The sequence below is a fragment of the Bos mutus genome, chromosome 1 (genome assembly GCF_027580195.1).
Source record: "Bos mutus isolate GX-2022 chromosome 1, NWIPB_WYAK_1.1, whole genome shotgun sequence".
NCBI lineage: Eukaryota > Metazoa > Chordata > Mammalia > Artiodactyla > Bovidae > Bos > Bos mutus.
The window spans coordinates 40,694,767-40,707,816 of NC_091617.1; the positions used below are offsets into that span (position 1 = coordinate 40,694,767).

The following is a 13,050-nucleotide window of genomic DNA, read 5'->3' on the forward strand; positions in this document are numbered from 1 at the left end:
CTACCTGACCTGCCTCTTGAGAAATATGTATGCAGGTCAGGAAGCAACAGTTAGAAGTGGACATGGAACAACAGACTGGTTCCAAATAGGAAAAGGAGTATGTCAAGGCTGTATATTGTCACCCTGCTTATTTAACTTCTATGCAGAGTACATCATGAGGAACACTGGGCTGGAGAAAGCACAAGCTGGAATCAAGATTTCCGGGAGAAATATCAATAACCTCAGATATGCAGATGACACCACCCTTATGGCAGAAAGTGAAAAGGAACTAAAAAGCCTCTTATGAAAGTGAAAGAGGAGAGTGAAAATGTTGGCTTAAGCTCAACATTCAGAAAACTAAGATCATGGCATCTGGTCCCATCACTTCATGGCAAATAGATGGGGAAAAAGTGAAAACAGTGGCTGACTTTTTTTTTTGGTTGGGGGGGGCACTCCAAAATCACTGCAGATGGTGATTGCAGCCATAAAATTAAAAGATGTTTGCTCCTTGGAAGGAAAGTTGTGACCAACCTAGACAGCATATTAAAAAGCAGAGATGTTACTTTGCCAAAAAAGGTCCATCTAGTCAAGGCTATGGTTTTTCCAGTAGTCATGTATGGATATGAGAGTTGGACTATAAAGGAAGCTGAGGGCTGAAGATTTGATGCTTTTGAACTGTGGTGTTGGAGAAGACTCTTGAGATTCCCTTGGACTGCAAGGAGATCTAACCAGTCCATCCTAAAGGAGATCAGTCCTGGGTGTTCATTGGAAGGACTGATGTTTAAAGCTGAAATTCCAATACTTTGGCCACCAGATGTGAAGAGCTGACTCATTTTAAAGACCTTGATGTTGGGAAAGATTGAAGACAGGAGGAGAAGGGGACGAAAGAGGATCAGATGGCTGGATGGCATCACCGACTCAGTGGACATGAGTTTGAGTAAACTCCGGGAGTTGGTGATAGACAGGGAGGCCTGGCGTGCTGCAGTCCATGGGGTTGCGAAGAGTCGGACACAACTGAGCAACTGAACTGAACTGAGTGGCCAAGTGAGCCAATTAACCTTTTTATAGAAATATAATAAAAATGTGTCTTATGGAATTTGTCAGCTCACTCTCTTTGAAACCACCAGATCATTTTATATCAACAGTTATACAAATAAAATTTTGATTCCAAGTATCTATTGGGTGGCATGGGGCAGCACAAAATTATAAAAGATAATAATTATAAAAGATAATTGAATTTATTAATAATAATGCCTAACAACTCGATTAAAATTTGGGCAGAGGAACAGAATAGACATTTTTACAAAGAAGGCATACAGATGGGTATTTGACACATGGAGAGATGTTCAACATCACTAATCATAAGGAAATAAAAATCAAACCCACGATGAAGTGTCACCTCATACATGTCAGAATATTTATTATCAAAAAGACAACAAAGAATAAGTGTGGGCAAGGTATAGAGAAGAGGAAAGTCTCATGTACTATGGGCAGGAGGGTGAACTGGTGCAGACACTATGGAAAACAGTATGGAGGTGCCTCAAAAAATTAGAAATATCATACAATCCAACAATTCCAATTCTGGATATTTTTCTGAAGAAAACAAAAACACTAAGTTGAAAAATGTGTGCACTCTTGGGCTCAAAGCAGTATTATTTACAATAACTATCATTTGGAAGCAGCCTAAGTGTTGTCTTTATTCACCCATCCATAGGTGAGTGAATAAAGAAGATGTGATATTATGTATAATGTAATACTACTTGGCTGTAAAGAAGAATAAAATCTTGCCTTTTGTGACAAAATGAATGGATGTAGGGCGTATTATATGAAGTAAAATAGAGCAGACAGAAAGACCATATGATTTCATTTATATGTGAAATCTAAAAAACAAAACAAATGGACTAGCATAACAAAACAGAAACAAGCTCATAAATACAGAAAACAAATGAGTGATTGACAGACAGGAAGAGAATGAGGGGATGAGTGAAATAAGTGAGGGAGATTAAAGAGATACAAACTTCCAGTTATTAAATAAATCATGGGTATGTAATATACAGTACAGGCACAGTAGTCCATACAATTTTAATAACTTTGTGGGGTGGCAGATGGTAATTCAACTTATTGTTGTGATCATTTTATAATGTATAAAAATATTGTATCACTATATTGTACACCTGAAACTAACATAATATTGTGAGTCATTTATACTTCAATTTAAAAAAAGAATGACTACTTTAGTATGTCACCTCTCATTTTAACTATTCACAGAATGTGTGATTTGCTAGAATACTCTTAAACTAATTCAGTCTTTTATTCTGTTGCAGTACGCTTCCCAGGAATTAAAACTTACATAGATCCAGATACATATGAAGACCCATCCCTAGCAATCCATGAATTTGCAAAGGAGATTGATCCCTCAAGAATACGCATTGAGAGAGTCATTGGGGCAGGTAAACTGCAAGTCTACACTTTTGAAATTATGATTCCTTGATGGTTTTTTTTTTTTAATTTTATTTTATTTTTAAACTTTACATAATTGTATTAGTTTTGCCAAATATCAAAATGAATCCGCCACAGGTATACATGTGTTCCCCATCCTGAACCCTCCTCCCTCCTCCCTCCCCATACCATCCCTCTGGGTCGTCCCAGTACAATAGCCCCAAGCATCCAGTATCGTGCATCGAACCTGGACTGGCATCTCGTTTCATACATGATATTTTACATGTTTCAATGCCATTCTCCCAAATCTTCCTACCCTCTCCCTCTCCCACAGAGTCCATAAGACTGTTCTATACATCAGTGTCTCTTTTGCTGTCTCGTACACAGGGTTATTGTTACCATCTTTCTAAATTCCATATATATTCGTTAGTATACTGTATTGATGTTTTTCCTTCTGGCTTACTTCACTCTGCATAATAGGCTCCAGTTTCATCCACCTCATTAGAACTGATTCAAATGTATTCTTTTTAATGGCCGAGTAATACTCCATTGTGTATATGTACCACTGCTTTCTTATCCATTCGTCTGCTGATGGACATCTAGGTTGCTTCCATGTCCTGGCTATTATAAACAGTGCTGCGATGAACACTGGGGTACACGTGTCTCTTTCCCTTCTGGTTTCCTCAGTGTGTATGCCCAGCAGTGGGATTGCTGGATCATAAGGCAGTTCTATTTCCAGTTTTTTAAGGAATCTCCACACTGTTCTCCATAGTGGCTGTACTAGTTTGCATTCCCACCAACAGTGTAAGAGGGTTCCCTTTTCTCCACACCCTCTCCAGCATTTATTATTTGTAGACTTTTGGATCGCAGCCATTCTGACTGGTGTGAAATGGTACCTCATAGTGGTTTTGATTTGCATTTCTCTGATAATGAGTGATGTTGAGCATCTTTTCATGTGTTTGTTAGCCATCTGTATGTCTTCTTTGGAGAAATGTCTATTTAGTTCTTTGGCCCATTTTTTGATTGGGTCGTTTATTTTTCTGGAGTTGAGCTGTAGGAGTTGCTTGTATATTTTTGAGATTAGTTGTTTGTCAGTTGCTTCATTTGCTATTATTTTCTCCCATTCTGAAGGCTGTCTTTTCACCTTGCTAATAGTTTCCTTTGATGTGCAGAAGCTTTTAAGGTTAATTAGGTCTCATTTTTTATTTTTGCTTTTATTTCCAATATTCTGGGAGGTGGGTCATAGAGGATCCTGCTGTGATGTATGTCAGAGAGTGTTTTGCCTATGTTCTCATGACATGATCCTCTACATAGAAAACCCTAAAGACTCCACCAGAAAATTACTAGAACTAATCAATGACTATAGTAAAGTTGCAGGATATAAAATCAACACACAGAAATCCCTTGCATTCCTATACGCTAATAATGAGAAAACAGAAAGAGAAATTAAGGAAACAATTCCATTCACCATTGCAATGGAAAGAATAAAATACTTAGGAATATATCTACCTAAAGAAACTAAAGACCTATATATAGAAAACTATAAAACACTGGTGAAAGAAATCAAAGAGGACACTAATAGATGGAGAAATATACCATGTTCATGTATTGGAAGAATCAATGTAGTGAAAATGAGTATACTACCCAAAGCAATTTATAGATTCAGTGCAGTCCCTATCAAGCTACCAACAGTATTCTTCACAGAGCTAGAACAAATAATTTCACAATTTGTATGGAAATACAAAAAACCTCGAATAGCCAAAGCGATCTTGAGAAAGAAGAATGGAACTGGAGGAATCAACCTACCTGACTTCAGGCTCTACTACAAAGCCACAGTTATCAAGACAGTATGGTACTGGCACAAAGATAGAAATATAGATCAATGGAACAAAATAGAAAGCCCAGAGATGAATCCACGCACATATGGACACCTTATCTTTGACAAAGGAGGCAAGAATATACAATGGATTAAAGACAATCTCTTTAACAAGTGGTGCTGGGAAATCTGGTCAACCACTTGTAAAAGAATGAAACTAGAACACTTTCTAACACCATACATAAAAATAAACTCAAAATGGATTAAAGATCTAAATGTAAGGCCAGAAACTATAAAACTCCTAGAGGAGAACATAGGCAAAACACTCCTTGATGGTTTTGTAACTGGTTTATCAACATAATATTTTAAATCTTAGCAGTTTTAGTCAGTGAAAAAAAATTTAATGCAAAGTAAAATTATCTTGTATATATGATGTTATTGTTTTAAAAAGTATTGCAAGTTCCCAAATTAAGTTTCCAAACAATGAGAAAATTCACAAACATTTTTAACATCCTGTTAGAGGAATTTATTTTGTAAATGCAACTTCAGGAGGTTTTTCATAGGTTATTGTACTTATTCCCCAGCATCTACAGACACATACTATAATTAGTATTTGCAGTGACAACCTTGAGGTTCTGCAAGATCCAGAAGTGTTCTGAGACTCACTGAGTGTAAAATTTGGTTCAATATAGTTTTATATCCCTTTAATGCAAACTAATGATTGTCCCTATGTAGAATATTCAAATGTTCAGAACACTATATTATTCAGTTATTCTAGATAAATACAAATTTATTATGAATCAGCCCTGAAGAATTTCTTTTGTACGTTTGGGGTAGAGGCCAAGCCAATATAACAAAGAGACCTCAGAATAAACACGTGTTCCTCTCTCAAGTCCTTGCTCAAAGGACAAGATGAATAATCTGTGCTGTCAAAGAAGCTGTCATTCAGGAGGTCTTGAAGGGACCAGAGTTCCTCCTACTTTTTGCTCTGCCTTCCCGTAGCATGTTTTCCTCCTCTGAATGGTAAAGGCTGATCACCAGCACAGCTACCTTCTGATCTCTGAGAAGGAAAAGAAAGGGGTTTGGGCTCTTTCGCTTTGCCTTTAGGAAAATTAGCTTTGTCTTTAAGGTAATAACCTGGAAATAGCAAATAGGAATCAATAGTCCAAATACAATCACATGGATACACCTAAAAGCAAGAGAGTTTGGAAATATAATCTCTGACTGGGCAGCCATGCATGCAGCTAAAAGGGGGAGCTAAAAGAGAAAGACTGGATCCTAAAGGAGGAAGTCAGTCTCCTCTAGGTGTTAGGTATCTGTGTAATCCTTTAGAGAGAGCAGAGCATCTCATTCCAGCTGGCTGTTGTGTCCTTGCAAAGAGCAAAAGGCTTTCTTTATTTCAAAACTCTTCTTCACCAGAAGGACTGGCTACATAATTTGCAGGGACCAGAGCAAACAACAAATGTAGTTATTGTTGTTCAGTTACGCAGTTGCGTTTGACTCTCTGCAACCCCATGGACTGCAGCACTCCAGGCTTCCCTGCCCCAACAAACGTAGAGTTCTTTGTTAAAAACACTATTAAGAATTTCAAGACAGTGACAACAGAGCATTCAACAAACAGCAGGACCCTTCTAAACTCAAAGTTCTGGCTGACTCCACCCAAGAAGATGACTGTTGCCCAGATACACAGAGAGATAGCACTGTATTGAGAACTCCAGGAATATTTGAAGACAGCCCTTTCTTATGTCATTCACTCTCATTGCCTCATGGGCCATATCTCCTCCAAGGCCTGTTCTCACTCTGAAAGCTGACACAAGGGTCCTATACACTTAAATCTTAATGCTTTATAGCCATTGAGGCTGTCTTATCAGAAAGATTAAGAACCTGGAATGGAACCAGATTCTCTATTCTCTTCTGCCCAACATAAAGTGTATCAATAGGCATTAAAGGCATAATTGAAAAGAGTGACTGATTATACCCATCTAGTTTTGGAGTTCATTTCCTTAAGACAGCAGAGAAATAGAAAAAAAAAAAAAAAAGGAGGTTGAGTGATTCCATTAAACCCTATATTTGGCTTGCTTCCTCTGGCCTCTGAGAAAAAGTTGTATGACCTTTTATTTGGTATTATTCCATACTCATGGGGATTCAGGAGAATTATTTCTTATAAGCTTTTGTGCATAGATTAAGCAACCAATGTCTGAAATCATAATGTTGAAAGATAAGCATCAAGTATCTGAGGTGTAAACTGTCAACTAAAAAAAAAGCACAATTTAGAAACTGTGAATTGAGTTCATTCATCGTCTTGTTAAGAACTGTAGCCTGGAAGACAGCCTCTCAATAGCTCTGAGAAACTGTTATGAAAAAGTAAAGGGGGATTTGACAAATGGGGTACCTGCAACCAGGCCCACATGTCCTATCTCCCTAGAAGGTAGCTGCCAGTCATTAGGCACAGTTATCTTAGTTAATGGTTTTAGTGCTTTTCTAAGTTTAGGAAGATACAAGAATCCAGGTTCATAAAAAATTTCTCCAAAAAATTAACTCTCTGAAGTCTTGTTCTGCTGGTTTTCCCAGAGCACGGAGTGCCTCATTCCTTATTTCCACCCTGAAATCCTTTTAGGGTATATTAAAGGTCAGTGGCTGCAGTGGCTTATGACTCAATCCTCGTAGAGCCAGATGGCTAGTGCAGGTGACATTCTTTAGTTTGCAAAACAGATACGTTCAGTTTTTCTTTATTGTTTGGGTTTTAACCAAAATATACTTTTATCCTATAAAAATATGACAGATACTGCCAAAGCAAGCAATAACTGTTAAAGAGACTATTTTAATGTCATGATCTCCCTAACCTGTCTGAACTCTACAAGTCACAATGGGATTCTTTCCATTTGGCAAAGAAAGAAGTATAGATATATAGAGTTCTATATCTATATCTATCTATATCTATATCTATATATATCTATATATCTATATCTATCTATATAGATATAGATATATAACATCGGTGTCTCTTATATTTATTCATCTTCAACTATTTCAGCTTTCAAACAATATGCTAAGTGATCTTTTACTGTCTATCTTCAGAAGAATCATAAAAGTAAAAACTCTGTATGAGAAAAAGCTATAGTATTATAACTTTCCTCTTTGTGCCCCTGGCCTGTACTATTCTACTGTTGGTTAACTTCCTTAAGTCACATTCCTAAAACGGTTTACTTGGGAAAGTCTAATGAATATGTGGGCACTTCCCACAGCAGCAGTATAGAAAAAGCCTGCAATGCATGAGACCCCAGTTTGATTCCTGGGTCAGGAAGATCCACTGGAGAAGGGATAGGCTACCCACTCCAGTATTCTTGGGCTTCCCTGGTGGCTCAGCTGGTAAAGAATCTGCCTGCAATGTGGGAGACGTGGGTTCAATCCCTGGTTTGGGAAGATCCCTTGGAGAAGGGAAAGGCTACCCACTCCAGTATTCTGCCCTGGAGAATTCCATGGACTGTATAGAACATGGGGTTGCAAAGAGTTGGACACAACTGAGTGACTTTCATCATCATAGTCAATCTAAGGAATTAATAATTTTCTAACATTCGTGACATTGTAAGGGAGGAAAAGTTTTCCCCTATCCTTCTAGGGTCTTTGGCTGGTCTGTGAATTAAATTGGCATAAGATGGGTTAATAGGAGAAAACAAATCTAATTGTGTACTACAAAAACCCCACAGAGGATAATGAGAGGCTCCCCCTGACAGGCAGGCAACTGAAGCTTGTATGCCATTTTGAGCTAAGAAGAAGAGGGTGGGGTCTGGGGTTTCAAAGGAAGGAAGACTACTCACAGAGGATAGAAAGAGCAGACATTCAGTAAGCAAACATTTGCCAAGCCTTACAGAGATGATGGGTTACAGAGGAATTTGATCTTTAGGCCCTGCCTCCACCCCCCTGCAAGTTTAGGCAACTAACCCTTAGTCTTTGTAGTTATCTTTGTGTTAGCTCTCTTCTGGACCAGGCCCTCCATCTAAGTGGGCTGAGACAGTTAAGGAAATGGTATAAAGATCTCCTTCAGTCTGTTGGGCCTTGATTATCTTCAGTTCAAAATACTCCATATTACCAGAGTGGCACATCCTGGGACGACCTGCCCTGAACCTCAGGAATGTAATTGCACAACTTGTTACTTGCCCAATGTTTTACTGTCAATACTTTCCTCTGGTTGTTTCATATTCTTTATTTTTTCCCCACCTATTTGTTTCTTCTCAGATTCCATTTCCTCCTCATCTGTGTGCTTTAGGTATCCCTATTCCCCTCAGAAGAGTAAATTAAGTGACTGAAGGGGAAATGTAGATTCTGTAGAGAGGGGAGTGTTGTGGGGAGGATGGGAAAGAGGTGAGATATCAGATCTTGGCAATTGTCAGGTGAAAGATGTTAATATCAGGTCCCATGAAGCCACTGAGAGTAGCAGTGAGAAGGATACATCACGAGTCATTGCTGAGGAAAAATCTCCATGTTTTTTGGCAAAGATATAGTTAAGAATGCATTGCAGGTTTCTAGTTGGGAGAAACTATGTATTATCATTAAAAATGAAAGTGAAGTTGCTCAGTCCTGTCCCACTCTTTGCGACCCCATGGACTATAGTCTACCAGGCTCCTCCATCCATTGGATTTCCCAGGCAAGAATACTGGAGCAGATTGTGATTTCCTTCTCCAGCAGATCTTTCTGACCCAGGGATCAAACTGGGGTCTCCCGTATTGAAGGCAGACTCTTTACTGTCTGAACCTCCAGGGAAGCCCATGTATAATCATTAAGTATTTCTTAAATGTGTTATTAAAAAGTGAACCCCAAAATAGTCACATTAAAATTTTAAGAAAGAAAAGAGTGTGGAAAATAATACCACACCTAACCCATGACATTTCTTAACAAGTCTACTGAAAAATGTTTATTACATGACTAATATCTACTTATACAAAGGCACTATGCTAATTAGTTTATTCATATTAAGTCGCTGTGCTTATCAAAAACATGTATTCACCCTGACGTTCACAACCTTTGTCCTGGGTTTTCAACTTTATAACCCTTCAAATACTATGGGACAGATTTTAGAAAATTTAATTTATCCTATTTCTAGGCTGTACATATTGCTATGCATATATTCTTAAAAAAATGGTTTTCCTGTCAGTGTAAATTTTACTATTTTTAAAAATATGTTTTCTAGAACACTTTTTTTATATCACTATTATATTTAATAGTGGCAGCTTATCTTTGTTCATCAATACAGGCCTGAATTTCCATGAAAATGCACATTTCCATTTAAATGAAGTGAGGAGCTCTGTTGCATAGGAGACTATCAAGATCATCTATCTCCTCTGACTTTCTGCATCATAAAATGAAATACTGTGGGCAGAGGACTGTAAAACAGAAATTCCCAAGTTAAAAGCTCCAAGTCAGATTAGGGTAGAATCATTATTTTACACATATCTTGAGAGATAATGAGAAAACTAGTAATCAAAATTTTAATCGTGAGCTGAAAAAGGTCATTGAAAGGCTATTCCTTTTTCAGGGCAGTACTGAACCTAAACCATTCTATGAAACACTTGCAGAGTATCTATAATTTTGAAACATTATTTCACTGAAAAAAATCATTCTTATGTCTCTAAGTCCATAGGGCACCCTTCTTATATTTGACTTTCCCTCTTTCCCTAGTCTCAATGGAAATGTACAATCTCTCTCTTTCCCTCTTTCCCTAGTCTCAGTGGAAATGCATAATCTCTCCCTGTCATTCATATCCTATCCCTTTATCTATACAAAACTCATTACTGCCTCCACTATCAGCTTTCTCTTCAGGCTTACTGTCACCATATTTTTTCTTTTCCTTGAAAAGTCAGGAAGTTTTAACTGTTGGTTTCTCAGCAATCATCTACAGGTAAAAAAGAAAGTCAAAAGGACAAAAAAAAAAGGATATAAAAAGTGAGTGTCAAATCAGTGAATTTTTTCATCCAAATATATTGTCATTCCTATTTGAGCTCATAGTCACACATAATAATATGCAAGGCACACTGCTTACTGTATATGCCTTTCTTAATTCCTCTGGCATTCCCCAGCCAGCCGCCTCACTAACCAAAAATCTATTATTTTTAGATTAAAGCTCATAAATTTTAAATTCTCTCATCCCCTTTTCTGTTTTTGTTCCTCTTCTACAGCCATAGTACATCTTTTATAATGAGAAATGTAGGCAGTATGCCAGCTTTGGTTTCACAATTCACTTTTTGCAAAAAGGAACTTGAATTTATGGCTCATTTCCTCTATATTTAGATGAGATGATCTTATCAGATACAGATTTTCTCCTTTTCTTTCAACTTAAAGAATTTGTGAGAGAGGTCAGATTCATTTTCCTTTTTATTCTTGGAAACTCCTTTGCCCAACCAGTAGACTGAAAGTAGGATCGTCAACAGATTCTGGCAAGACTTTTGTGCCTTTTACTTAATAATTTCATAGTTTTCTAAACCAAATAATGAAATGAAAGATGGGCTTTACACTTTGGGGACAAAAAATTAAACCAGTCAATCTAAGAAATAAATGGAAAATTTTATTTGAGCCAAATATTAGGATTTTAACCTGGGACAAGCATCTCAGAAAACGCTGAAAATTATTCTACCTGTTAGAACCCAAGGCACAGTTATATAAGTTTTTTGAGGGCTGTACATCAAATTACATATTATTGACTTTTTGTATAATCCAGATCTAAGCAACATCATGGTCGGTCATGTGACTCCTTACAAGCTGAAGAAGAAATGTTATTTTTTAAAGGGTTGTCTTGTTTGTGCTAGGAGAATGTCCCTGTTAATGGTTGAACTGGTATTTCTGCCCATGGGGGTGGGCGGGTCTGGTTGATAATGCAAAAACACAATACCCAGTGGTGGGAGAGAGGAGGTCAAAAAGGGCAGAAAAGAATTTTTGTTTAAAATTTTCTTGTTTTGCCATAATATTTTATTATGGCAATTATAAATATTTTATTTTATTTTATTATGGACTTTATTCTACAACCCATTCTCCCTAAACAGTATGATATGAATAAAAAAGACAGACTGATGTCAGGCAGATACAGGCTTAAATCTCAGCTTTGCTGCTAATTCATTCAGTGACCTTCTGAAGTTTACTGATCCTCAGAAATTTGCTTTCTTCCTCTACAAAATATCATAATAATAATAGCTGTCTTGCAGAATTAGTGTAAGGATTAGAGATAACACATATGGAGGATCTGTCATACTATAGATATTCAATAAAAGGGTGGAAACATGAATATTAAGTAAAAAAAGATATAATTTTTATATTCAATTGATAAGGATAAGAAGAATGACACTCTGTGCCCAACTCTCTAAATATTTTATGATATAAATATCTGCTCATGAAAAATTCAGAATCCAATGCTTTAGGTACCTGGAATGATAACCATGATATTTGGCGTTTGTTTAAAATTAGTAATTAAAAATAAACTTCATTTTTGTTAGTACAGTAAGAACTTTGCCCAAATCAACAAATGATTTTATTTTTTTCTTTTTAAAGAACTCAAAATTTAATTTTTCCTACCTCTCGTGAGGCTATAATTATTATATATATGTTTATTTTTTATTTAAACCAAATAGGCCATAAGAAGAAATGAATTTAACAAAAGAAATTTATTTTAATATATTAATGTAAAATCATTGTAAATTAGTCATTAATTTATTCTTCACACATATAAGAGCTTAGGTTGATTATCAGTGTTAAACAGCTTTAAGGTAATTTTATTTTACTTATATTTCAACACTAGATCTTATTTTGGGGGCCATTTAGTGTACATGTGCTGTTTTACATACATCAATACAATTCCTAATCTTACAAGTTGCCTCATCATAGTAGTTGTTTGAGAAACCTGTTGTTGTTCAGTCACTCGGTCATGTGTCCGACCCTTTGTGACCCATGGACTGCAGCACGCCAGGCTTCCCTGTCCTTCACTACCACCCAGAGTTTGCTCAAACTCATGTCCATTGAGTCGATGATGCCATCCAACCATCTCATCCTCTGTCGCCCCCCTTCTCCTGCTGACCTCAATCTTTCCCAGAGTCAGGGTCTTTTCCAGTGAGTTGGCTCTTTGCATCCGGTGGCCAAAGTATTGGAGCTTCATTTTCAGAATCAGTCCTTCCAATGAATATTCAGGGTTTATTTCCTTTAGGATTGACTGATTGCGTCTCTGTGCAGTCCACAAGACTCTCAAGATTCTTCTCCAGCGCCACGGTTCGAAAGCCTCAGTTCTTCATTGCTCAGTCTTCTTTTATGACTTAGAAAATGTATAACGACTAAAGAATAGAGAATTTTTTTTGTTTGTTTTTATTGGGCAACTAGTAAAAATAAACATAAAATGCCTTTCTAATTCATGATTGTTATGAGAAGCAAATGAAATAAAATAAATTCTAATTGACCATCCACCCTTTATCAAATCACTGGCAATGAAAGTCTTCACTACCTTACCGAGAAGACTGTTCCCTTGGGAGCAGTTCCAATAAATCAAGAATCTTTGTGAGTATACTTCCTTATAGCCCTGTGTGTAATCTTATAACACTACCCACTGGTACTTGTTCTGCAAAATTGAACTTATACACAGTAAACCTAAGCCTTCTTCTATTCTACTCCATGACCCTTCAAAGATTTGAAGACAACATATGTGAACCTCATAAATCATCCTTTTCCTGCCTAAATTGTCTAAACCTTTCAACCATTTCTGTCTAACATAACTTCTGGATATTTCATCATTCTGATAACCTTCCTCGGGAGAACTAGAGTTTTTCTCTAAATCTTTTCAAAAC

The 13,050-nt window shown here is 36.9% G+C and overlaps 1 protein-coding gene across 1 annotated transcript in view; it reads left to right on the forward strand.

Moving 5' to 3' along the window:
• Nucleotides 1-13,050, forward strand: part of EPHA6 (EPH receptor A6) — a 1,036,017-nt gene that overhangs the window by 735,494 nt on the left and 287,473 nt on the right. The window contains exon 11 of the mRNA XM_070368049.1: nucleotides 2,304-2,429. Coding sequence (XP_070224150.1) covers nucleotides 2,304-2,429 — 126 coding nt within the window. The remainder of the gene's footprint in view (nucleotides 1-2,303; nucleotides 2,430-13,050) is intronic.